This window comes from Bos indicus x Bos taurus, chromosome 29 (genome assembly GCF_003369695.1).
Source record: "Bos indicus x Bos taurus breed Angus x Brahman F1 hybrid chromosome 29, Bos_hybrid_MaternalHap_v2.0, whole genome shotgun sequence".
NCBI lineage: Eukaryota > Metazoa > Chordata > Mammalia > Artiodactyla > Bovidae > Bos > Bos indicus x Bos taurus.
The window spans coordinates 8055149-8081978 of NC_040104.1; the positions used below are offsets into that span (position 1 = coordinate 8055149).

At 56.9% G+C, this 26830-nt stretch overlaps 1 protein-coding gene across 1 annotated transcript; it reads left to right on the forward strand.

Moving 5' to 3' along the window:
• The first annotated feature begins 4345 nt into the window (after positions 1–4345).
• EHD1 (EH domain containing 1) lies at positions 4346–25011 on the forward strand. The gene is made up of 5 exons (XM_027531498.1): positions 4346–5013; positions 8538–8635; positions 19580–19992; positions 22458–22622; positions 23078–25011. Exons 1-5 carry the CDS (start codon positions 4610–4612, stop codon positions 23600–23602), a joined length of 1605 nt encoding a protein of 534 aa, XP_027387299.1. The 5' UTR covers positions 4346–4609; the 3' UTR covers positions 23603–25011.
• Positions 25012–26830: the final 1819 nt, after the last annotated feature.

The following is a 26830-nucleotide window of genomic DNA, read 5'->3' on the forward strand; positions in this document are numbered from 1 at the left end:
ACAGGGGAGAGAGGCTGTGGGGAGGGAAGAGGCAGCTGGAGCAGGAGAACATGCTGGAGAAGACGTGAGAAAGGCAAGTGGCGGCACTCCCCCACGGAGGGCTAGGAGCGTGGTCACCCAGGCAGCAACATCCGCAAGCATCACATGCATTCTGTCTTCTGAGACCACGGGGACATCAGGGTTACAACCACCATTTTCATCAATGTAGAATAAGGGGATCCCAAGACCCTTATTTGAGAGTCCCTTAGACTGCAGGGATATCAAACCAGTCAATCCTAAAGGAAATCAGTCCTGAATATTCATCAGAAGGACTGATGCTGAAGCTGAAGTTCCAATACTTTGGCCACTGTGAAGATGTGAAGAGTTGACTCACTGGAAAAGATCCTGATGCTGGGAAAGATTGAGGGCAGGAGAAAGGGGTGACAGAGGATGAGATAGTTGGATAGCATCATCAACTCATGTACAGGAGTTTCAGCAAAGTGTAGGAGATGGTGAAGTACAGGGAAACATGCCGTACTGGCATGCTGCAGTCCATGGGGTCACCAAGAGCGGGACACGTCTTGCCGACTGAACAACAACAAAGACGCTGCCCAGGGATCCCTGATGGTATCGCTGCAGAAGGCAGAACTCTCACGTGAAAATGATAAACCACTTCCCCGGAAGTCCCCACACGTGATGTGTCCACAGCAAAGGCCTGGAGGGCAGGGCTGGGATGGCAGCTGAGCTTTCCGGGGAGTTTAGGTAAAAACCGCACCCCTGAGATCAGATGGGCAACTCCTTCAAGATGCGGTCAGAGGCCGCTGAGACTGGGACACACGTTTGGAAGCCCAGCAGTGGGTGGCTTCCTCCAGCCCCGCAGTGCAGTTTCAATCAACAGTGCTCGAGGCCTCTGCTGCTCAGCTCTGCAAAGCACCACGTGGCTGTATGTACACAGCACCCTGGCAGGGCCCCCCTGGCTGCAGAGCAAGCGCTCCTGCTTCAGGGCAGAGTTCACCCTAGTTGGTACCTGGGCAAAGGCTCTTCAGACCCTTTTGATTTGCTCTGCTACCAGCCCTACCTTGCAACTTCAAATGGTGTAGGTGTGGAAAGAACACAGTGTTAAGATTCCAAAGGTCCAGCTTCTCATTCAACCTGGGTGACTTCAAGCAAGTCACTCAATATCCCCGAACCTCTGGGCTTTTTCCCATTGGGATCTAAAGGCAGAGATCCTGAGCAGCCCTGACACTGTCCCTTCCAAGCTGGACCATGTCCTGACTGCTGCCAGACACCTGCAGGGCCTCCGGAGCCCAGCAACCCTCCCAGAGCCCTAGTGCCTAGAGCCATGTCCTTGAGTCTTCCAAAGAGGGTCCCCATAGAGGTGGAGAGGACACCCTCTGGCTGGTGCTGGAGCCCCCAGCCTGCAAAAGAACAGAACTCCATGTGTGCCCCCTGCACTGGAAGCTTGGAGTCACAACTACTGGACCACCAGGGAAGTTCAGAATTCCTTGGTTCTTTATTTTATTTTGGCAAAACTGACCTGTTGGCCAAATGTATTCCTCATGACTGAGAGAAAGAAAACTGTGCTTATATGCAAACTTTCAGTGGAAAGAATGAACCACTTCTGATCCCGGGGACAAACCTATGTGTTATTGGTTTTTTCCAGCCTGATGCTTCTGCTATATTTGGAGAAAAATTCTGTTTTTCTTTTCTTTCTTTTTTTTTTAAGTTGTTTTTAGGAGCCATGTAGACATGCTCTAGACCAGGCCATCATGAGGCTGAGCAGACTGGTTGGAGGGTAAGCAGCTGACCCGCTTCTGCTAGCTGGGAGCAGAGGAGACTTAGCATCACCCAAAACAGGGTTTGGCAGGGGGTGTATGCGAATTTGAAGGAAGAAAACACTGGGAGTGGGGGAATGGCCATCATTTCTGAGCAAAAGGAAAACATTTGAATTCTTCTTTACCCTTTTGTCAGGGAACCAGGCAAAAACAGAAAGTAAAAGGGGAGAAACCAAAAGTGAAATGGTTCATTCATGTTTGATGAAACCTTCCCACCAAATAGAAACTAGTCTACACAAAAATGAAAAAAGGAAAGAAAGTTAGGACATTTTCACAGTCTGGGGCATCACTAGATACAGAAGCCGCCCAGGACCCAGGTGCCAACTCAGTGAAAGTGGGGAAACTAGCTGCCACACGCTTGAGCCTCGTAAGGGAGACAGATCCCTTCTTCCAATCCTTTGAGTCCTTGGAGAAAGTCAAGTGGCCATACATAACCAACAGGGGCTGGTTTCATTTATAAATAACCCAGGAACATTTTGTTGTTTTCAGTTTTTTAGGACTGGGTTTTCCCAGCATACAAGGCTCTAGGGAGACGTGAAAACCATGACAGGTCAGTGTGAGAGCTACTGGGACAAGCTCGGGCACCCTCATTCAGGCCATTAGACAACCACCTCTTTCAGGATCCTCCGCCTCAGGCCCTTCCCTGGAACACCCCAGAAGTTGCATCTCCGGGGCGGACCCCTCAAAGTACTGTGGAGGAAGCAAGTCCTTTTGGCTTCTAAGGCTGGCCCCGGAAGTCTGGACGGGTGACAGCCCTGCCTAGGAGTCTCAATATCCTCTTTTGAGGAGAAAGCCAGAGTCTCGTGGTTTCTGTGTTTTACTGTGATTGATGAAAAGAATGCTAATGAAGTCCCAAATAAAAGCAGTTAAGTCAGAGAGCTAAGATTGCAGACAGGGCTGGAATTACTCAGCCGCTCTCTAATGGGGTGAGGTGGGGGGTGGAGGGAAGGCAATCAATTTAATGTGGTTTATTCGATGACAGAGGATGAGATGGCTGGATGGCATCACCGACTCGATGGACGTGAGTTTGAGTGAACTCCGGGAGTTGGTGATGGACAGGGAGGCCTGGTGTGCTGAGATTCATGGGGTCGCAAAGAGTCGGACACGACTGAGCGACTGAACTGAACTGAATTCCCTCAAAAGACACTGAGACCTGATCCCACAAGGGGTGGGTGAGCAAACCTCCCATCTGGCCCCCTCTGGTTCCCACTTGACTCAGCTCCCCTGATATTCTGCTGATTATCAGATTTGAGTTCCTGCATCTGTCCTTTGAGCCTGCCAGCCTGCTCTCTTCCCTGATAACAGGTGCCTGATAACAGGCACCCAGCCCTCCAGGTTCCCACATTTCCCAGCAGCCAGAAGGTTGGACAGGAGGCCTTCACGCTCCCAGGTGAATTTTAGATCTATCCAGGAGTGCCCTCCTCACCACCACCCCCGCCACTTTGGTGTCCTGATACCGGTTACATAACAATCACAGTCTGCAGAGCTCTGACATCACCCACTGAAGATTCTCACCAGCCTGGACAGCCAAGGGGACCTATGTGTGGCCCAGGATGATGATGGGGGAATGAGCCTAACGGAAGAGCCAGGAACTGGTAAGGGCAGGAGGCACAGGTCAGAGTAAAGCATGGTAACTGGTGGTGACCCAGAGAGGAAAGCGGAAGTATTTGGGTTTTTTAATTCCCCCTGAGTTCCCACAAGATTTCACTGTTGCCCCACGTTTCCCCTCCACCCTACATAGGGAATTTTTGATTAACTTCCTCAAAACTCAAAGTGCCAGAGGGCCTAACTTCCTCTTCACCCCACTTCCCCACCCTCAGAAGCAGCCTCTTGAGGGAGGTGGTCTCTTCTTCCTCATGTGTTCTATGTCATATGTGTCCTCCACTGCTAGTGTCCAGCTCCCAATTCCTGGCCTGTGGGGAGCTCAGGTCTCTTGCGACGGCTCAGACTTTCCCTACCAACCTCCTCCCTTCCCATTTTTATTTCCCCAGTCATCACCCCGCCTTGGATGGTCTACTCTCTCAGCTTTCTCCACTACCTCATTCCTGTCTCTCCCTCTCCCAGAGCAGATAAAGGACGAGGGGATGAGAAGGAGTGTCAGGGAAGCAGGGGCGAGGGGAGGAGGCAAGGAAGGGCAGTGCAGACAGGAGGCGCATGGCACCCGGGGTTCTCCCCTGCTTCTGGGGATTCTGAGTGGGAGAAGGAGGGCAGCCCATTGAGGGAGCTGCGGTGGGGCGCGTATTCAGAGTACTGGGGTGTCCAACTGGGAATCTCGCGGGGGAGGAAGACGTGCAAACCCTGGGACGTCCGCGCGCCGCACTTCGGACAGCCGCCTTCGCGACCGCAGCACTTCCGCGAGCCTCCCCACAAGGGGCGGGGCGAAACAGGTGCGGTTGCCACGGCACCCGGGCCTGGGCAGGTGCGGAGGGGGGCGCCGCAGCGGAACTAGCGGCGCTCGCGAGATTTGCAATCGGCCAATGAGAGGCGGGGAAGGGGGGGACGTGGCGCGGGGCGCGCGGGCGGGGCTCCTCCTTCCCTCTCCCAGTTCCCCGCGGCCCCGAGTGGCGGCGTCGCGCGGCCGGGCCTTATAAAGAGCGCACGGCTAGGCGCGCGTTCCACTGTGCAGAAGGGCACTCGGCCGGCCGTGCCGTACGCCTGCGCAGTGCGGGCCGCTCCCCGCCCCCCTGCCCCACCGCCCCCTTAGCCGGCCGGCCCGGCCCAGCCTCGGCTCCGCGTCCTCGCTCGGCTCTCAGCCGCCCCTTTGCCCTGCAGCAGCCAGCCCGGTGTCCAGCAGCATGTTCAGCTGGGTCAGCAAGGATGCCCGCCGCAAGAAGGAGCCGGAGCTCTTCCAGACGGTGTCCGAGGGGCTGCGGCAGCTGTACGCGCAGAAGCTGCTGCCCCTGGAGGAGCACTACCGCTTCCACGAGTTCCACTCTCCCGCGCTGGAGGACGCCGACTTCGACAACAAGCCCATGGTGCTCCTCGTGGGCCAGTACAGCACGGGCAAGACCACCTTCATCCGGCACCTGATTGAGCAGGACTTCCCGGGGATGCGCATCGGGCCCGAGCCCACCACCGACTCTTTCATCGCGGTCATGCACGGCCCCACCGAGGGCGTGGTGCCGGGCAACGCGCTCGTCGTCGACCCGCGGCGGCCCTTCCGCAAGCTCAACGCCTTCGGCAACGCCTTCCTCAACAGGTAGCTACCCCTCGACCCGGGGTTGGGGGGGGAGGGGGGCGCCGGGGTCCCGACTGTCCAGTGACCACTGCCCCCGCTGTTCTTTGTCCGGAGCCCCCGTGAGACCCCTCAGCGACCACACCCCGGAACTGGGTCCCCTGCCACTTTCCAAAGAAAACCCTTACCAAGGGGGTCTGCGAGTAGGTGTCGCCGGCTCCCGCGGCTCTGTCTCCCCCGCACCCCTCCTCCGAATTTCCCAGGTTATCGGTTTAACTCCCAACCCCCACCCCTGGCAGATCCCAGACTCCTCACATCCCTCAGGTAGTCTTGGTTTCCACCTCCTTCCCTAAGGCTGGGCGCACCTAATTCATTCAGACCAACCCCCTCACCCCCTCCCTTCAAGGGTCTGTTTCTTAAGTGTCCTGGAAAAATACAGTGAAACTTTTAGCCATTCACTTTGCTGGTGTGGTGTGCCTCCCTGGAGACCGGTGGTTTGTGGAGGAGGGACCGGGGAGATCTGCTGTGGCCTGCTGAGTTTGGGGCGGCCTGCAGAGGCAGCAGACAGAGGGGAGCACCAGCACTTCTTCCAGGGGCAGCTCTGAAGGGCCTGTGCTGCTTTAAAGGTTTCTGGGGTAAGGGTCTGTGCTGCCAGGCGGTGGCCCCTGGAGCCCTGGAATGAGATTGCAACCCCAGTAAACTCCCTAGGATGTTCTCTAACCTACTTGGGCCTCCGTTTCCCAGTTAAATGGGTAAATGAGAGTAACCCTGTAGAGGTCTGACCTCAGGACCCTGTGAATGAAATACATCAGCCTCCTTCTCAGGAGTGCTACAGCCTGGTTCATTTTTCTCTAAAAGAACTCAAGGTCCCGGCTCAATGGGTATTCTAAAATCCCCCACCTCCTACGCTCCCAGGGGACATACCAAAGGACTTCACGAATCTGTCTTCTCTGCCAAACTCCATTAGAGGAGTGACTTTACATGCCTTTCAAAGTCCCTTCTGGGGAGGGGCCTCAGAAGGAATCCCTGACTCTTGCCTTCCAGAAGGTCCCCGCCCTGTGTGATCACATTCCTTTCCAGACACTGTCCAGCCCCACAGGGTAGATCAGCTCGACCTCGATCCCAGCCAGTGGCCAGGCCAACCTCCGTGTGCAGAGCTGACCTTTTAACCGAGAAGACAGGCGGGCTTCTGTTGTCTTTTTGCCTCTTCGGGGCATTTAAACCTGCCTTCCTGTTTCATGGCTTATGGTGTTGGTGAGTCAGGGCCAGAGTAGAGTAAAGCCCTCGGAGTGGGACTCCTGAAGAGGCAGGGTCCTCCTGGCCAGCAGCCCGCCTCGGAGAGATACTGGGGTCTGAGACCTGTACCTAAAAACGGGCAGCTGGCTGACTGTCACCTGGTGGGCGCCATACAGTCTTGTGGAAGGTTTCCCTGCCAGGCTGGGAATTCCGAGCACTCTTAGGTCTGCTGTCCCAGAGAAATGTGGGAGGCTAGAAGAAAGGAGTTGTATCTCCTTCTGCTGGCCTTAGGTGTCCACTGTTGATTGTGAGAGCAGACCTTTTTTGTAAGGAGAAGTGGATGTATGACCTCTTTTCTGAATTTGGAGACCTAAAGTTTCGGAGCTGGAAGGGATCTTAGACATCATCTCGTTCAGGAAACCGCTGCTCAGGGAGCCCAGCCGTTGACGAGTTCACCACCGAGCAAGTTAATGCAGCGCCCTTGCAGGGCCGATTGTCTGCCTTTGTGCAGCCAGTTACCTCCTCCTGCTGCTTCTCGTTGAAAAAAAAATAAAAAACCAGTGGTTCAGGAATGCGGGTCGAAGAGAGGCACCCTGACTGTCTGTGCTGGTGCCGCAGGACCCCAGAGCCACGCTTTTATCTCCTTCTGCCACCGCTTCATCGCCAGAGGGTCCCAGAACACTAGCGACCTCACCGGAAGGGGCTCGTCAGCCGTGGGTGGGGATGTGGGTTTGCTCTGGAGCCGAGGCCCGAGCCGTGTCAGCCCGCGTAGTACACCAGCGCCGCCGGCCAGCCGGGGCACACAAAGGGGGCTCTTCACTGGCTGACACAGCCTCTCCCGCACCCTTAAAGAGACTCATTGAGTCATGGACTTGACTTTCCGGCCTCTTCCCCCTGAGTGGCTGCTCTAAGACTCAAATCAGAGCCAGGGTGCAGCCCGGGTACTTGTAACTGGTACTTGTAGCTCGAGATGAAATCAGCACGTCCTTGTTGGTGAGAAAATGGGATGGGACACGTCTACACTGCCCACTCCCTTTCGTGTTTTTGGCCTCACTCCCCGGGCTTTGCAGCGCACCTGATCCGTACAGATGTCAACTTACTGGCTAGGCTCTTGACAAGGCCGTTTTACGTGTGTTGCTTCTCAGAGCCAGCTGAAAATCCTCCCGTTTTGGTTTTCTCTCCGCTGACTCCTTTCCTGGCAGGAGCACCAGGTCGTGCGTTTATTTACAGCATATGTGCTCTGCTGCTGGCACGGTGAGGATGAGGCCCAAGCTTTCTTCATCCTGAGAGTCAGCTGCTTCTGCTCGGTTGTACCTGCAGGCAGCACCTCTTGCCCCCGGCCAGCCGCCCCTGGCCTGTGGGCTGCGGTCCCTTGGGATGGGGCCTCAGGGAGAAGCTAATCTCCTCAGATTCCTAGACAATGGGCCAGTATTTTCTTTGCTTACAGTACCTTGTCTAGAGAAGTGTTTAGAGGACTTCTCTGTGTCCAGTCAAGAATCTCTGGTATCAGATGGGACAGTTCTGGGCTGTTCTGAGCTCGGTGGGAACTCAGGTACACAGAGCTGAGCCCTCGCCCGCAACTCTCTGGCTTCATTCTTCCCTGATCTGCTTCGACTTTCAGAGAATTTGGTGTCTGTGCTTCCCTGCCCCACCATCCACCAGCCTGTGTGGTCCCCTGGCTGTCGCTGGCTGCCCACCGCAGTCCTTTCACCCAAGCAGCTGGGTGGAAGGGAGGGCTGGCCCCAGCAGGTATAGGAAAGGACCATCTCTCTCGGCGTGTGGAAGTTTAGCCAGGTGGCTGAAAATCTTAATATGCAATTCCAAGGTCCCAGTTGTCACTCTTTGCCTTCCTTCTGGGTTTGAATGGTGACTGAAGCTTGTGTGTGCAGTTTTCGCTAACACATCAGCAACTTGGAAGTTGAACTCTCGAACTGTGGGGGGAAGAGCTCAGTGAGGGAAGTGCTGATGTGGGTCAGTTGGAGCCTGCTGGTTGGATTCCCAGTTAATACAAGCAATCTGCTGGCCATCCCGGAAACTTTTTTTCTGGCCACACGGTATGCAGGATCTTAGTTCCCCTACCAGGGGTTGAACCTGTGCCTCCTGCAGTGGAAGTGCAGCATCCTCCACACTGAACCGTCAGGGGTTCCCACCCCTGGAAACTTAAGACATTAGAGAAACCTCCTTTAGGTTCCTTGCTTCTGAAAGGGAAGCCAGAGGCAGAGATGAGGGGAGTACAGAAATCACTGCTGTTTCACCCGGAGCAGCGATACCGAATCTTGACCGCGCTCTTCCGGGCTCTTGCTCTCGTGCAGGTTCATGTGCGCCCAGCTGCCCAACCCGGTCCTGGACAGCATAAGCATCATTGACACGCCGGGGATCCTGTCTGGAGAGAAGCAGCGCATCAGCAGAGGTAAGCAAGCTCTGGCACAGCCTGGGGCGCCCGGTGTCATCAGACAACTTCCATCTGATGCCAGGGACACAGCCCAGAGGCTGCCCAAGGCTCTCCCAGCCTGAGTGAGAACGCTTTTCCCATCAGCCTTGCTATCTTCATGGCGGCTCCCTCTGCTGAGGTTATAGGCGTTGTCAGGGTAAGACGACAGCCAACTGTATGTGGTTTTCAAGTTTCCCAGCCTCTGGGGCCTTCTGGAAAGGAGGGCAGGATCCTGGCTGGCTGTGAGGTCCAGGTACCCTGGTCAGCATTGCTGCTCTCAACGAGCCTCTGGTTCCCCTGGGGCTCGTCCACCTTAGTTTGAAAGCTTTGCCTCCCAGAGGTGGATAAATTCCTAGCGAGTCCAGCAGGACTGTGAGAGAACAGTTTGACTTGAAAGAGCGAGCCAAAAGGAGAAGCTGGCAGGGATCTGTTAAACATTTTGGGCTGTGGAAACATGTTTAAATTTGCTTAAATACTGTTCATCAGCAGCCTCCCTGGGTGCCGTGCATGGTGGTAAGGTTTGCATGCTGAATATTAGTGTACCAGGCCCATTTTAGTTGTCTAAACTCCTGTCTCAACTTCACCAAGCTTTTCTAAACATCTGGTTCAGGATGTGCCTGACCTGGGTTATATTTCTGCTGCTGCCTTTTTCTTTGGAAGGGAGGGGAGCCTCTGGGTTTGAATGCTTTCTGGGAGGAACATGGGGGCCAGCTCGGAGCAGAGCCTGCAGCTGCAAATGTAAAAGTGAAACAGAATCAGCCTCAGAGGGGGTTGAGGACAAGTGGCCAGATTTGTTTATCATTAACTCGCAGACCTCTCCTGTCTCTCCCCCTTCCCCAGTAGGCCACCTGGCATTAGTGAGCTTCACAGCAGAAGCCAGCAGCCTGAGATTTGGGAGGCAGTGTGTCTGTGAGGGGGTGGGGGCCCTGTTTTCAGTGCCGAGAAAGCCTGCTGCTGCTCTTTTTTCCTGGCTTGTGGGCCCCTGTCGATATGGGATTGCATCAGAACATGCTGAAACTGCTCTTATCTCTCCATCTGGTCTAAACTTTTAGGTTTTCCACCCCTGATGATAGTCACACATCTAGGGGTTCAAAAGAGCAGATTTGGGGGCCTCTTTGGAAGTGGCCAGGGCCAGTTCTTTCTTTCTTACTGCTGTTGTTGCTCCAGCCTGGTTGTAAGAAATGCCCGATAAACAAGGCTGTTGTCATTTGCCAAAACAAGCCTTGAGTATCTGATTAAGTTACTCTTAGAGAGACCCACAAAAGGGAATTTCTTCTCCATCTCCTTCCAGGACTGAGCTACCCTGGGGGAACTTTCTTTGAGACTCTGTAGAGTTCTGTCTTTAATGGCCTGGGGGAGTAGGCAGGGAGGGGGTCTCCTGACTGGGGGCTGTCAGGTCAGATTGGTCAGTTGATGTGAATGCATCTTTGGATAAGGGGTAATAATAGCTCATAAAAAGGGCTTCCCCAGTGCCTCTACAGTAAAGAATCCTCCTGTAGTGCAGGTAGCCGCAAGAGACACAGGTTTGATCCCTGGGTCTAGAAGATCCCCTGGAGGAGGGCATGACAACCCACTTCAGTATTCTGGCCTGGAGAATCCCATGGACAGAGGAGGCTGGTGGCTACAGTCCATAGGGTGGCTCAAAGTTGGACATGACTAAAGTGACTTGGCACGCACACACACATCCTCCCCAAGCGCCACCTCTTATAACCTTCAGAGCTGGAAGTTAAGGTATTTAAGGAAAAGCATTTGGGGTTCTTGTGGCCCCTGTTGTCTCCTAAAAGGGAACTCAGAAAGTTTTCCACCAGTGCTGTGAAATTCCCCTGCTGGGCAGTTTTTGAAACTTCAGGCAGGGGCCTCAGAGCTCAGCTGACTGAGGAGTTGGGTGTATCTGCCTCTCTCTCGTTTTTTTCCAATATTTATTTGTTTGGCCATGCCGGATCCCCAGTTGCAGTACGCAGGCTCTTCAGTCTTCGCTGGGGCATGCAAGGTCTTCTTGCGGCATGTGAGCTCTAGTTCCCTGAGCAGGGATCAAACCCGGGCCCCTGCGTTAGGAGCGCAGAGCCTTAGCCACTGGACCACCAGGGAAGTCCCCCGGGTGTCTGTCGAGCTGCACAGGGTGCCCTGGCGCTGCCTGCAGGGGGTGTTTCCCTCCCCTGCTCCCCTTCCCTCTGCTTCCTCACCCCATCCGTAGGAAGGTGGACAGTGGTGTCCGGACTTGCTGGCTGCAGGACAGGCACCGAGCGGGGCCTCAGCGTGCTCTGCAGTCCGGCGGCGTGCGTGTCACTGGGGACCAGGCCTCCCCAGCCCACCTGGTATCCATGCACATGGCAGATACTTGGAGGAAGACGCTAGCAGGAGACTGCTGTATTTCCCCATCATGGGCAGGAAGGAGGAGGTTGGCTTACAGATAAGTGCATCACTTTGATTGAAGGAGGGCTGTTCTCCTGTGAGGGATCCAGCTGATTTTATCCACTGTTTCTTTCCCTCCATAACTCTAGCGGTCTTAAAGTATTCTACTAAAAGTTGTGGGCTTCCCACGTGACACTAGTGGTAAAGAACCCGCCTGCCAATGCAGGAGACTTAAGAGACATGGGTTCGATCCTTGGGTCAGGAAGATCCCCTGGAGGAGGGCGTGGCAACCGACTCCAGTGTTCTTGCCTGGATACTCCCATGGACAGAGGAGGCTGCGGGGCTATAGTCCATGGGGTCGCACGAAGTCAGACACGACTGAAGCGAGTTAGCCTGCACTAAAAGTTACCAAGTTGGGATTTACTGCGGGTTACGTTTGGGGTCAGCGTTTTATCAGTGGAGAAGGGCCATCAGACTGGACCTCTTGGATGTGCTGGGTGTGGCCTCCGGGGTGGTGTCCTCCAGGTGGACACGACAGTGGTTGGCTTCTCCTTGGAGACCCCATTCATCTGTCACCGCAAAGGTCCATGTCCCCCGGCAGAGGAAGTTAGGGGAGGGCAGTGCGTTCCAGGCTCCCCGGTGGCCACCCCTTGCTCCCAGTGCCGACAGGGTGGAAAGCAGGTGTTTCCCTCTCAGAAAGATCGGGTCCACAGCACACGTGGGTCCCGGGCAGGCGGCAGGCATTTCTGTGGTCTGCTGACCTCATTCCCTGGAAGTCGAGCAGCCTTCTGGAGGCTACAGTTGGTGTCACTTGCATTTACCTCCAGTTCCCACCCTGTTGGCCTGGCCCCTCCTGACTTTTCCCCTTTCTGAACGGTGCCTAGTGTGTGCAGGAAGTACTGGGTGGGGAGATAAGAGGTGGGGCCCGAGCAGGCCCAAAGCGGTCAGGACCCAGCCCAGGCCCTGCAGGAGACGCCTGAGAAGTCCTGCAGGGAAGAGTAGGGGCCTCTGGGGGTCTTGGGCTGCCCCCCACCCCCTTGTGCTAATCTCCTGAGTGCCTCAAGATAAAGTGCTCTCATGTCAGCGGACAAAGGTGACCTGCGAGGCCAGCATTCATTCTCAGGTGCTGCCCCTGTGACTGATACAAGGCATTCCAGAGGGCACATGGGGCCCGCGGGGCTGGTGCCCGGGGCTCCCAGGCTGCTGGCTGCCCGCACAGTCAGGCAGGGCCTGGGCAGGAGCGGGTCTTCCCACGCCGGTCCTCCGTGGGCAGCGGAGGGAGGCGCTCGGTGGAAGCAGGGGCCGGCCAGGGTGGCCCTGCCACTGTCATGGCGAGGCTGGGAGCTGAGCCGTGCCTCCCCCGCCGCCCCTCCCCTGTCCGTGGGAGTCGAGTCAGCAGGGACCAGTCGTTTTGAGTTGCATTAGGGCATGGAGCTCGGCCGGCCAGTGTCTGCTTTCTGCTTGACCTCTGTGCTAGGAACCAGCACCACTCGCCGGCTGCAGCAGCTGCCTCTCAGGAAGTCGCTGCTCTTCAGATGAGGAAACGGAGGCTTAGCACCATTAAGCAGCCTAAGAGGACATGGGCCAGCACGTGCTGGCACTGGGATTCGAACCCAGCAGAGGCTTCAGTGTGTGGGAGGCCGGCACTCTGGGCTGAGGAGCTCTGAGAGCATGGCTCTGACAAGCCCTGGGCCCTGCTGTGCCGGGCTCAGCTCCCCGGAATGCGCAGGGTCTACCCTGTTTCTCTCCCCGCCTGAGACCAGATTCCAAGTCCAGAAATGGGCCTGAGGCTCCGGGCTTTGAACAGCAATGCTGAGATTTTTTTTTCGCTCCCTATTCTCTGCCTCCAGCTAGAAATCCGCCCCACCCCCAGCTGTCCATGGATGGGACCTGGGAGCCCTGGCTAAGGCTGGGTTCTCACTTGCTCCCTGCTAACTGTCCCTGGATCCCAGGCTCTATCTAAGCTCAGGAGCCATCCCTCGCCTGCCCCGCCCCCTGACCACAGGTGGCCTTTCCTGCTGCCCTCTCCTGAGAGGCCCTGGCCCCGAAAGCTCACCAGGTTTTCTGTTGCCCGTAGAACGGCTCCATGAGCCTGCCTTGAAGCCTCGTGAGAGGCCGAGTACTGCATCCCTGCTGGGGCCCTAGGCAGGTGCTGCGCCCCCGGGAGCCGTGTTGATAGAGCAGGGAGAGCAGCACCAGCCTCCGGGTTCTCGTCAGCGGTCACAGGAATTTGCAAGTGTTAAGCTTTTGCCCTAGTGCCCGCTGCCCAATTCAGTGTTCCACAAATGTCAGCTGAATAAAAATACAGTGAAAAACCCAGGGATTCCCAGACTGTGATGAGGAAGGCCTTTCTCTGAAGAACATCCCGAGGAGGCTGGAGGAGGGGAAGCACTGACTCAGCAGGGATTTCCCTTCAGACTCCAGGACCTCCTCTGGGGGCCTGGCTTCAGCACAGCTACCTCCTCAGGGCCTTCCTCTCACTACCCCCCCACCCCCCGCCCCCCGCCTCTGTCCAGCTTTTGGCCGCTCTGCCCGTGGGGGAGTGGGACCAGCCCATGCTGGAGCCCCACCTGTTCCCGGGCAGCTGCCTGCAAACACTCAGTTTATATTTGGGGTACGAGGCATTCTTCACACATTAGAAGTCGTTGCCCACACAGCCGTCGGAATTTGAGCTTCTTGGGCCCAAAATACAAATCCTGTGAGTAAGAGATTGCAAACATTTACGGAGCGCTTAGGACGGGTCAGGCACTCACTCACTCACAGTCTCAGCAAAACTTGCCACCTTCAGGTTGCAGGTGAAAAAACGGAAGCTCAGAGAGTAGAAGGTCCAGGCCTGATTCCAGAGTCCATCCACCCTCTCCCCACCCCCTGCCCCCTCCTCCGTTCTTTGGTGCTTATTTCTAGGCCGGATTTACTGAGGTCTGTTACACAGGATAAAGTTCAGCCAAGGCAGCAGTTGTACAGCCACTGCTGCCATGACCAAGACACAGAGTTTCCATCGCCCCCAGGAAGCTCCCCGCATGCCTTTGTAGTCCCGCATCCACATCCCGCGTCAGGAACCACTGATCTTTGCCCCAAGGTCGTGCCTTTCCAGAAAGTCATAGACAGAATCATACAGAACGAAGCCTTTAGTGTCTGTATTCTTGGACTTAGCGTGTGCTTTTGAGGCTCATCCGTCTTTGAGAGCCTGTAGTTCATTCCTTTTTGTAGCTACTGCATCCTGGGCTATGGATGTACTGTAACTTGTCATCTATCTTCCCTGTTGAAGGGCATCTGGGTTTCTGGTTTGGAGCAGTTTTGAATAAAGCTGCTGTAAAGGTTCGTGCAGAGTGCTGATTTTAATTTCTCAGTTCTCAAGGCACGTGGGGTCTTAGTACCGTGACCAGGGATCAAACCGCTGCCCCCGCAGTGGGAGTGCCGAGTCTTAACCACTGGACCAGGGAAGTCCCGGTTTCTCAGTTTCTTTTCTTGGACCCGTTCTCCCAGCCTCTGTGCCCTTCCCTTAGGATCTGTAGCCCCAGGGAACTCTGAACAAGTCCTCACGGTGTGTACTCTTTGCTCTTTAATCTCTCGTGTCCTCCTGCACCCCTTGCTCCGGGCCCCAGCGCGGGTTAAGCATGTGTGATGGGAGCTGTGGCAAGAAACGCCGAGGCCCACGCAGCTTGAATGGCAGGAAACAAAAATCGACTGGAGACAAACCCTCTATTGTTTGCGTTCTAGAAACTTCTGGAATAGCTGAAGCAGCTCCCCCCCCCCCCAGCTACTGGAACTACCTGTGTTTGGAGGATGCTGGGCTGGGGCGAGGCTGAATCCCAACTCTTCCCTCTTCTCTGTGCTAGAGGGTGGGGAGCGAGACTCTTGACTGGAAGGCAGACCCCATCAGGAGGGAGGCAGCACCACAGGGGCAGAACCCCTGGAGCACCTGGGACCTGCAGGAGGCTCGCTGGGGACGGGGCCAAGGCCAGAGGGGCAGGCTGGGGCCTCCTGTCTATATGACCCATGTAAAATATGCATGAAAGTGTCAGTCACTCAGTCGTGTCTGACTCTGCCACCCGATGGTCTGTCCATGGAATTCTCCAGGCAAGAATACTGGAGTGGGTTGCCATTCCCTTCTCCAGGGGATCTTCCTGACCCAGGGATCAGACCCTGATCTCCCGCACTGCAGGCACATTCTTTACTGTCTGAGCTATAGGAAGTCTGAAACATGCATAGCATACGGTTTACCATTTCAACCATATTTTAAATGCACAGGTCAGTGGCTTTAAGTACGTTCCCATTGTTGTACAAATACCACCACCATCTTTCTCCTCCATAAGTTTCTTCCTTTTCCCAAGGGGAAACTCTGTCTTCATTAAAGTACAGCTCCCCTCCCCATCTCCAGCCCCTGGCCCCCACCATTCCTCTTTCTGTGAGTTTGACTCGAGGCACTTCATACCGGTGGAATCATCCCCCGTGACCAGCTTGTTTCATCATTTCATAATGTCTTCAAGGTCCCGGAACTTCCTGAGCCAAGCTTGTCTCTTATCAGCATGGCGTTTACTCACACTGCAGGCTCAGCCCTTTCTTTCCAGCTCAAACCCTTGGCTGTGTGTTCTGTGTGCTTTGTGGGTGTCAGCACCCCCGTGACCGTCCTCCTGAGATGCACGAGGCTGCAGCACGGTGTCCACACCTGTGTGTGGAGCGTGGTGTCCTCCTCACTGGGCGCCTTCCTGCTTCTGCTGGGGTTGCCGTGTGTTAGGCCCGATCCTGCCGCCAAGGCTGACCTCTAGGATGTCCCAGAGCCTGGAGCTCAGTGCTTGGGGCAGTGTTGGGGGTGGAGGGCTCCTCTCTGGACATGTCCCTGGTCCCAGGACTTGTCACCTCCCGCTGAGCCCCTTGGCACAGAACGCAGACTCAGTCGCTGCTCTCAGCATCCCTGATGTGGGTCGGTCCAGCCCTCGGTACCCGTGGAGACACACAGGCTGAGGTGTTGGGGACCCCTGCCGTGGCCACAGCCACATGGTAGGACGTGTTCCTCCACCTGCGATGACGTCTCTCGAGTCTGAGCATTGAGACCCTGTGCATGACCTGTGAGCGTGCTTGGCCAGCCACCCGGTCTCTCTCACCAAAAGTGTGAGCACTTTCCATATAAACAGGAAATTTCATTCACCTGCAAAAAAATGGGCTTCTTCGCTCTGTTGGCTCCAACTTGAGATGTTGGCGAGTAGCTGGGTTTGCAGGCAAGGCCACGCTCACTCTGGGTGGGGCTGGTGGACCTGGTGCCTCATTCAGAGGCGATTCCTCCTCCTCCTCTCGTCTTCCTCCTCCTGCTTTCTCTCTCTTCCTCCTCTCCCCCAATCAGATCCCCCCACCCCCCACCACTGGGGGACTGGAGGAGTGAGGCCAAGCTGCGTGGAGTCCGGGGGTGATCTCAGCTCCCTGCATGCCGTCCTGAGTCCCAGGCCAAAGCTAACTGGGCCTCGAGCCCAGCCCATCAGGGCGCCTCTCTCCCAGCAGCTCGTTTTTGGCATCACCGCCTCCCCAGCTGTGGGACTCGGGTCGTTTGGACTTGTGGTGGTCTGAGGATGAACAATGTGCCGAGGCGAGAAGTGGGGCCTCATTTTTGCCGAGAGGGAGCAGCCCTTCAGTCCTGAGTCATCGCCTTCTCAGCACTGACCTGCTTGTTCCCAGAGCCGGCCATAAAAGGCGGTGGCCACGAGGCTGGGGCTGGCCCGCTCTCTGCTCCTCCAGGGCCCTGGGGACCTTGTACTTTGGAGCCCGAAGCCTGGTGGTGGCGGGCGGGGGAGCGACCGGGCCCTCACCCTCTGCCTTCCTACACCCTCTGAGTGCAGGGAATCTGGTAGCCTGGCCGTTCCTTCATCTGCACGGCCCCTGGAAGGCTGATGGCTCCCCTGCCCAGGCTCAAGTTCACACTCACAGGGGCTTTGCTGTCCCCGACTCCGCCTCCCTCCCCCGCTGTTCAAAAACTGGAGGCGGCCGGTGGGCGGAGCCTCCCATCAGAGCGTCCTGGTTGCCACCCTGTCCTGTGGTGGAACAGGTTGCCCTGGCCGGGCTGCGTGCTAAGTCGACGGAAGCCGTGCGTTTGGGGTTTCCCTGAAGTTCGGCGTCTTCCCACAAGGACCAGCGCCGGCCTCTGGCTTTGAGCCAGGCTGACTGGTGTGTCGCCCTTGGTTCCTGATCAGTGACGCACCCCAGTGATTCAGAACCTCGTTCGGGGGCCCTGCCGCCTCTCCCCGGCCTGAGCCTACCCGACTGGCATTCGGTGCCGGGGCCTGTGCTGGGAGTCCATGTAGTCCTCCCTGTGAACTTAGGAGAAGGAATTGTAATTTGACTGTTACAGATAAAAAAAAGTGTACTCAGAAGTTAAGAATTTCGGGTCACAGAGTCAGTGGCCTGAGCTGGGAGTGAACTCCAGGGCTTTCTTACTAAAGGCCTGCGTTGTCTCTGCATGTCCAGATGCAGAGGCCTGCGTGGCTGCTGCTTTGGGCAGGCAGACAACCCTGGAGCCCATTTGAACTGGGGGCCGGGCACCCGGAATGTTTGTCTAACCAGGCACAGCTTCACCGCTGGCACGCCCCACACGGCCCGGTTTATCTTAAAGCATCCCCCGCCCCGGGGGAGTGTTCTGGCTGGAGGGGAGGCGGCCTGCAAGGCTGGACTCACGTTCAGCCCGGGAGGCTTGGCGGGACGGCTCAGCCCACGCCTTACAAGAAAGCAGGGAGGATGCCCTCTCTGTGGCACCGTGAGCCACTCTGGGCCTTTTGTTGACACTTGGTCCTTTCCTTTGCTCTCCCCCTCTGCCTGCTCCTCTTCTGCTCCCTGCTGTCTGGAGAAGGCCTGTTTAAATCCCAGCCTGGTTGGGGTGGGGAGTGTGGGTGCAGGTCTGCAGTAGAGGGGGCTGGTTTTTGGCCTGTTTCTGCGCAGTGTCCCAGGCCCTTCTGTACAGGAGTGCTTTCTCTGGCACCTTCTCAGGGGCGTGACTGTACTCTGGGAAGGACACAGTGGTTCCTAGGAGGTATCCTAGGAGGGGTAGCTTCTGGCCAGCAGGTGAGGAACAAGGGGACTTGCCCAGAGTCACGCAGATAGTGGCGGCTCGAGGGCTGGGACCCAAGCTTCCCAAAGACTCTTGAGCCCTTGTTTCCATGGTCTTCCTACCACTCCTTAGTATTCCTAAAAGGTAAGCAGAATTTTTACTTTTTCTGGGGACAGTACAGGTAGAAGCATTTTGAGGTGGCATAATTGTAAAAATGTGTTACAATTAAACCACTATTGCAGAGACTCACAGATCCATTGGCTTCAATGAAGCATCTGATAGTTTGTGTGAAATACGATAGTCCTGAACCCACGGTAGGTATTCCAGCTCCTGTCCTCACACCTGCATTCCAGGCCTCAGGGAGGGAGACGAGGAAAAAGGGCTGGTGCACTTTTTCGTGGCTTGTTCGTTTCTGCAGCAGAGAGGCTGGGAAATTCAGTCTGAAGCTGGGGGACTGGGAATTGAGCTGAAACCAGACGGTTCTGTCAGCAGTGCAGCCGCAGACCAACAGCCTTAATTGTTGCTGGGAAACAGCACAGAATAGAGTCGGGAGCTGGGGCTTAGTCCAGCCGATTCATTTTAGAGGGGGAAGTGGTTTGCAGCACTTCATAGGTTTATAGAGCAAGGGTCAGCAAATATTTTCTCTTAGGGTCAGAGTGTTCAAAATCACTGGCTTTCCAGGCCTCGTGGTCTCTGCCACAGCCAAACCCCGCTGTCATAGCGCAAAAACAGCCAGAGGCAGTACAGGTGAGCAGGCTGCGTTCCGATAAACTTTATGAAACAGGTGGAGGGCTACATCCGGCCCCTGCGCTGTAGCTTGCCAACCCCTGCTGTAGAGAATGCATGGCGCTCCTGAAGCACAGGAGCCCAGCATGGAGCCCTGGACAAGCGGCAGCGGCAGGTCTTCCTGCTCTTACCTGTGGCTGCCATCAGGGGCGCCCAGCTGGGAGCGCCCAAGTCTGCCCTCACCACCTGGTGCTGAACTGTGCCGCTCGCTCTCCTCCTCGCTTTTGCCATAGTTGTTCCCACTTTAGGACTTGGACTTCATGAGTTTCTTTCCATTATTTGGGCTTTATTTTTTTGTATTCCATTTTTTTTTTTCCTATTCCATTATTATGGGCTTCCCTTGTGACTCAGCCGGTGAAGAATCCGCCTGCATTGCGGGAGACCTGGGTTTGATCCCTGGGTTGGGAAGATCCCCTGGAGAAGGGAAAAGCTGCCCACTCCAGTATTCTGGCCTGGAGAATTCCATGGACTGTATAGTCCATGGGGTCGCAAAGAGTTGGACACGACTGACTGACTTTCATTTTCCGTTATTTGTTTGTAAAGCACCTCTCAGTGCCATATGCTGCATGGGTGAGGGCGCTACCATGGTGGGTATGGAAGTAGGGGGTGCCTGACTGACCTGCTGCCCGCAGGGTGCTGTGCTGTCCACAGGAGTCCCTTCTGGAAACTTAGGGTAAGAAGTGCCAGGCCAACTCAGAGATGGGAGCCATCAGACCCCCAGGGCCCCTGACCCACCCTTTCTCTTCCGGCAGGGTATGACTTTGCGGCCGTCCTCGAGTGGTTTGCCGAGCGGGTGGACCGTATCATCCTGCTCTTTGACGCCCACAAGCTGGACATCTCTGATGAGTTCTCAGAGGTCATCAAGGCCCTCAAGAACCACGAGGACAAGATCCGTGTGGTGCTGAACAAGGCCGACCAGATTGAGACGCAGCAGCTGATGCGGGTCTACGGGGCCCTCATGTGGTCCCTGGGAAAGATCATCAACACCCCCGAGGTGGTCCGGGTGTACATCGGCTCCTTCTGGTCCCACCCGCTCCTCATCCCCGACAACCGCAAGCTCTTCGAGGCCGAGGAGCAGGACCTCTTCAAAGACATCCAGTCTCTGCCCCGAAACGCTGCCCTCAGGAAGCTCAATGACCTAATCAAGAGGGCGCGGCTGGCCAAGGTAGACTGTGGGGCGGGCGGCCGCGGGCCAGGGCGCTCTGGGGTGTCAGTTCGGGGCCCTGGGACTGGGTGCCCCAGACCCAGCCCTGCACTCGTTGGCCACACTGTGCCATGCCTCGTCTGAATCTGTCCTCTTGTGCACCCATGGGTACAACCTCTTCCTCACTGAGATTCCTTTTAACACATAAACATCAAAACAAGAAGATGCCACTCTACCGAGGGGCGGCCTGGGGAGTGGAGCATGGGTGGGGAGCGGAGCATGGGTGGGGAGCCGCTCGAGGCCTCATCGGCTGGCCCCCCAGGCCTGCCAAGCACTGAGGGCCTGCAGCACGTGCGGGGATGCAGTGGGAACTGCCAGGTTCCCAGCCTCCCAGCATCTGTCCGCCGCACAGGGGAAAGCAGAGGATGAAAAGAAAGCATGGTTTATTTGTATCGTCTTGGTTGCTACCAAGCAGGTGGCTGGGGAGCTGTCCTGAGGAGGGTGGACCAGACTGGGGGGACCCGGGCCGGAAGTGATGCTTCAGCTGGAACAGGAGGTAGTTCGTGGAGAATTGGGGCGCAGGCCTGCGGGCCCAGGGAAGCCACTGGGTGGCCTCCGCCCTAGAGGCCTTGCAAACCATCCCTGCCCTCCATGGAAGCTCAGGGCCTGCTGGCGTCTGCGCACAGCATCTGAATTGCTCGAGTTCGGAGCCTCAGCGCCTGGCCGAGCGCTGCACAAGCCTCCGGTGTCTGGAAAGGGAAGGTTAATGCTGCCAGTGGGCCCTTCAGGCATCGAGGAGCAGAGCATGTTCCCTGTGTGTCTGTGCTCACACACTCAGTCGTGTCCGGCTCTTCGCGACCCCATGGACTGTTGTCCCCTGTGCTCCTCTGTCCGTGGAATATCCTAGGCAAGAAGACTAGAGTAGGTTGCCATTTCCTTCTCCAAGGGATCTTCCCACCCCAGGGATGGAAACCATGTCCCTCGAGTCTCCTGCTTTGGCAGGCGGACTCTTTACCACGGGATCAATGGCATATCCTCTTAGGACATATGATTTTGAATAATGCCGCATCATGAGCATCTCCAGGGGCAAGCCCTGTCCTGGGAGAGCCGGGCACCCGCCCAGGCAGTGCTCCTGCCCCCACGGAGCCGACTGCCTGTGTGTAGCCCAGAGGCTTTGGCACTCTGTTGTGGGCCAAACAGTGACTCAGGACACCCACTGTCTTGAGGCCTGAATTTAGGTAGCTCTGAGTACTCCCTGTCCCAAATAATGGGCAGTGACCCTTCATCCTTCACCTCTTGGTGTGTCTCCACCCTGGTTACCCAGAGTGCCCCAGGACCAGTAGACTGGAGCTTGCTAGAAGCATAGGTTTCTAGGCCTCACCTCTGCCCTATTGAACCGGAATCTGCATTTGGACACAGTCTCCTGTGACCTGCTATATGCTTAGTAAAGAGGGAGAACCCTGCCCTGGAGGACTCAGGGCTGGGCTAAGAGAACCCCGCCCTACAGGACTCGGGGCTGCTCGGTTCTCTAGCTGTCTCATTTCTGGAACCTTCCTGATGGTGAGCTGGTTCTGAGAAAGGAACCCATTAGAACATCCATGTAAGTGGCTCCTGGCCTCAAGGGACAAGTGGTGTCCTGAGCTGAGGAAGAGAGCGGTGAATGGAGGGGAGTGCTGGCCTCCTGTTTCCAGTCCAACTTCTGCTTGGTCACAGGAAAAGACCACGCCACCGCTGCCCCGCTCCCCGCCCCCCCGCCCCCGCCCCCGGTCCCAGCCTGCCATCCAGCCCCACTCCTGCAGGGTTCTTGCTCAGCCTCAGGACAGAACGAGGGGCAGGCTTTGGGCCCCTGCTTGTTCATCTGCAGAGATGGTGTGTAATGGCGTGGCCCTCGGCACATTGAGTCACCCTGTCTGGAAAGCCCCAGCCTCTCCAGTCTTGTCCTGCACCTGCTGTTGTGAGACTGTTTCCTTTTCCTGGACTGAGTTGCTCAGTCTCTGCCAGCCTGTAATGAGCAAAGCTGTGACTGTGACCCTGTGACCAACCTGCTTCCCTCGGGCAGTTCTCAGCCAGGTTTCAACCCTGCAGGGAAGACAGGGTCAGGCTAGTGGAAGGGTTTTTCAGGGTGGAGTTGGCAGGTCTGGGAGAAGAGGGCGTAAAGTTGGCTGGCTGCAGCCCTCCTAGCTGGACGCTGCTTGGCAAGGCCATGGGATTGGAGGGCTGTGCTTGACAGGCTGCTAGCATTATTGCCCGCTGTAGGGAAGGGAAGGATGTGCCACCCTAATTGGCAGGATCTATGTTAGATATACCCAACTAAGGTACTGAGTTAGATAAAGCCTGAAACATCTGAGAATATCCTTGTGGGAGTTTTCTAATCCTTAGTCATCCCGAGGCAGTCCTGATGATCCTGCTGGGCATCACTTGATCAGGAAACGCCCTGAGAAGGTGTCCAGGAAGCACCTAACTCCGCCCCTTCCCTGTCTTCACAGGTCCACGCGTATATCATCAGCTCCCTCAAGAAGGAGATGCCCAATGTCTTCGGGAAGGAGAGCAAGAAGAAAGAGCTGGTGAACAACCTGGGCGAGATCTACCAGAAGATTGAGCGGGAGCATCAGATCTCCCCCGGTGACTTCCCCAACCTCCGCAAGATGCAGGTACAGCCGCCCCCGGTGCCCTGGGAGCGGGCTGGTGGGGATCGGAATGCAGACGGCTCGGGGCACCGGGAAGGTGATTCTGGAGGGAACCCCGGCTCCACGGGGTGGGGCCTCCCAAAGTGGAAGCAGCACCCCACCCAATCGGAAGCTGACCCGGGAGAGGTGGACCCGGGCCGTGACACCTCGCAGGGGAATGTGGTGACTCACCCAGAGGGGTAGGGAGAGGACGGGGCTGTGCCAGGCACCCCAGCCTCCTCCCAGTTAATTCTTGCCTCAGCCCTGCTAGGAGGGGACTGTTTTTACCTCCGACTTAAGAGATAGGGGAGCCAGGATTGAAGTGGCTGGGCCATGAGGTGGAGCCAGCTCTTTTCCCTGGGGAACCCTTTGCTGCACCTGTGGCACCAGAGCCCAGGAGGGCCTGACCCAGGCCTGTCCGCCCTCCCCTGCCCCGACAGGAGCTCCTGCAGACCCAGGACTTCAGCAAATTCCAGGCCCTGAAGCCCAAGCTGCTGGACACAGTGGACGACATGCTGGCCAACGACATCGCCCGGCTAATGGTGATGGTGCGCCAGGAGGAGTCCCTGATGCCCGCCCAGGTCGTGAAGGGCGGTGCCTTCGACGGCACCATGAACGGGCCCTTTGGGCACGGCTATGGCGAGGGGGCCGGTGAGGGCATCGACGATGTCGAGTGGGTGGTGGGCAAGGACAAGCCCACCTACGACGAGATCTTCTACACGCTGTCGCCCGTGAACGGCAAGATCACGGGCGCCAACGCCAAGAAGGAGATGGTAAAGTCCAAGCTCCCCAACACTGTGCTGGGGAAGATCTGGAAGCTGGCCGACGTGGACCGGGACGGGCTGCTGGACGACGAGGAGTTCGCCCTGGCCAACCACCTCATCAAAGTCAAGCTGGAGGGCCACGAGCTGCCTGCCGACCTGCCTCCGCACCTGGTCCCACCCTCCAAGCGGAGGCACGAGTGAGTGCCCCGCCGCCAGACTCCAGAACCCAGTGCCCGGCCAGGCGGAGACTTGGTGGGGGGTAGCCCGCAGTTCCCAAGACCATAAAGACTGAGTGCTGTTTCCTCAGCTTGCAAAGGAAAACCACCATCTTTCTCTTAAGGCTGCTCCTGGGGAGGCAGGGGTGATACTCACATGTGAATGATGGAATTTTGTGCATAGGAACTATGGATATTTTTAATATATAACGTTAGAGGCAGCGTTCTTTCTTGCCTCCTCCTCTGTCTGGCAGCCCCGCGCACGCAGGGCCTCTGTCCTCCCGAGGCGGGGAGTTGCCTGGCTCGCCCCTCCTGCAGCTGTGGCCTCTGCAGACAGGGACGCAGGGTCCCTGTTTTCTCAGGCTGAGTCAGGCCATGGCCCCCTCCCCGCCCAGCCTGGCCTCTGCCGCCTCTCGCAGATTCGGTTGGTTCTGTGCCTCCCTCCTTCCCTTCCCGAGGTGCCCTGGCCACAGGCCCTGCCCTTGCTCCCGCATCCCCCGATGTGGCATCACAGAAGCCAGGCCTGCTCCCCTTTTTGTAGGGAGTCCAGGGGCGCAGGGGGCATGGGGTGGAGAAAGTCTTCCAGAGAAATACGTAAGCTAGTTTTTCTTCTATCAAGTAACCCTTTTCGTATTTGACTGAATTTTCCGGTAACTTCCCAGCCACTTGTTCAGAAGCTGTGAGTTTTGTCTCCTTCCCCACACTCCAGTCAGGAGCCATGGGAGGTGGGGTGCGTGCGGAGCACACCCCACTGGAGACCCCAGAGGCGGCATTCCCTGCTTCATCCTCTCACTTCCCTGGAACATTCTGGCACCTCCCTGCCCCACTTTGGTGGGCGGCGGGTCCTCAGGAACCTAGTGGGGCTCGGTGCCCCAGCCCGGGTCTGGCGGCCAGAGACCGGGGACCGTCCAGCCCCTACCCTCTCCCACCTGCCTTCCTCCTGAGGAGGGCTCCACTTGGACGCCATTAGAATGGCGCCCCCTAGGCTGAGTAGCGGGAAACCCGAGCCCACCGGGGCCAGTGGACATTCCTGCGGGCCAGTGGTTGGCCTCCAGGGCTGTGATCGCAGAGGCCCTGTGGCGAGGGCAGCCGGCTTCCCACTGGCACACCCTCGGGGGTCTTAGGGACTGCTTCACTCCGACCTCTGACCCGGCCCACCCTCCCAGTGCTGCTCTCTAGGCCCCCACTGGGTCCGCGTCCCCAGGAACTGGCCTCGTTACTTGTAGCGGGCCTCGGCCCCCACCCCACACAGATTCAGGAGGATGGAGGCGGCTGCCTCGCCGGGAATTCACTGTTGAAGTTTCAGTGGCTTAACCACACTTGACCGTGGAGAGAAAAAGCAACTGAAGACATGACTTTTTTTTCTCGCATTAAAAAAAGTTAAATTGTGCTGAAGCTGGCTTCTGGCTCTGAGATGTCTCTTCCCAGGGCCTGCCCCCCACAGTGCCTGCCGGGGCGCTGGCAGCCAGGGGGTGGGGGCCAAGATACCAGCAGAGACAGACTGGCAAGCCCAGCAGGGTCAGGTCTGCGAATGGGGCCAAAAATCCCCTTTCCTTGTGCTCGGTGGGGGCTGAGCAGGAATCGTTTATTTGGGGGAAGGATGGGGTGAAGAGGTTGGGAGAGCCTCTGATGACTGGGCACTAGGCTTCCCCCACCCCCAGGGGTTGGGGGAGCAGGTGCCCCCCACCCATGATCGTCACCACATCACCTCCAACCTGGGCTCCGCCCTAGCCGTGGACAGACGGGGGGGCGCCCACGGGCACCTGGAGGGGGCAAGCAGACACGGAACACTGGGCTCTGTGCTGGCCCCAGGGTGGTTTAGAGACAGGGAAGGCAGTACTTTGAAGGCAGACCAAGCAGATAACACCAACAACAAAACTACAAAGGGTGGAGCCAGCCGGCGTCACAGGTGGGGGACTGTTTGTACCCGCAGAGGGGAGGGTGACAAATGGGAGCCGACGCCGAGGAAGCGCAGATTTGAGGTGCAATTGGGGTGGAATCCGCTCCAGGCACATTTGTGGCAAGAGGCAGGATGTGAGCAGGTGCCTGTGGGTTTTGAGGGCCAGGCTGAGTGCTCCACTCAGAGGGTTGACCCTGAACCTCCTGACCTGGAAGGTTAACATTCTCTGCATTTGACAGCCAAGAACCTGAGACTCAGGAGAGGTTGAAGAGCAAGTGTGGCGGGTCTGCCCAGCTCCAAGAGCACGCACACCACCGAGTTTCCAATAGAAAATGCTCTTTAAGAGAAAAAGCAAAGCTGACAGGTCACTGCATCCCCCAAAACCCGCAGCAGTAGACGCAGGCTTGAGAAACCCACCTTGAAGATTAAATGTTGTCACTCAGGCCTGGGATCCCGAAAGCTTGGGGCAGCCCCTTGGTTTCTAGTCATTTGAGAGGTGGAGATGCTCATCCAAGCTATCAGAGCACAAAAATCAGGACAGGTTCTCTTGCTCCTTGAGTGTGAGAAGTGCTGTCCGGCCTGCTCCGCCCCTTCACCTCCAGCCACCTGGGGGCTTCCACCCCTGCATGTCCCAGCATGGGAATGCCGATCTGAGGCTTGACCAGGGGCTGAGGGCAGCCCCGGAATTCATGCCTTGGTTTGGGTTTTACAGGTTGTGGGGGAGTCCTCTCCCGGCTATGATGGGGTTCAGGAAGGCCAATGGGTGTGGACTGAGGTGCGGCCACCCTCCAGGGGAGGCCCTTGCCTCCTCCCCAGCTCCCTACCTGGCCAGGGTCCTGGGTAAAAGGCTACCTCTTCAGAGGCTGGACTGGGGTCAGGTTAGGGTTCCAGCTGCCTCCTAGCACTCCTGGAGTCAGAAACTTTTGGGGCAGACTGCCCACATGATACCTCAGATCCCAGGGCGCCGGAGAGGAAGGGAGTCCACCCACTCCTCCTCGGGGCCCCACAGCAGCGCTGTCTTATACCTGGAGGTTCCATGTGAGAGCAATAAACTTTTTCTGCTCTTTAATAAAAAGATGAACCATGAATCCCACCCAGTGCCAGCCTCTTACCTCACAGGGACTGGTCTGAGGATGTGCCCAAGGCCACCCTTGAGACTGTGAGATTAGGCAGCCCACCCATCCATCCAGCACTTTAGGGCAGACAGAAAGTAAAGTCGCTCAGTTGTGATTCTGCAACTCCATGGACTATAGCCTACCAGGCTCCTCCGTCCATGGGATTTTCCAGGCAATAGTACTGGAGTGGGTTGCCATT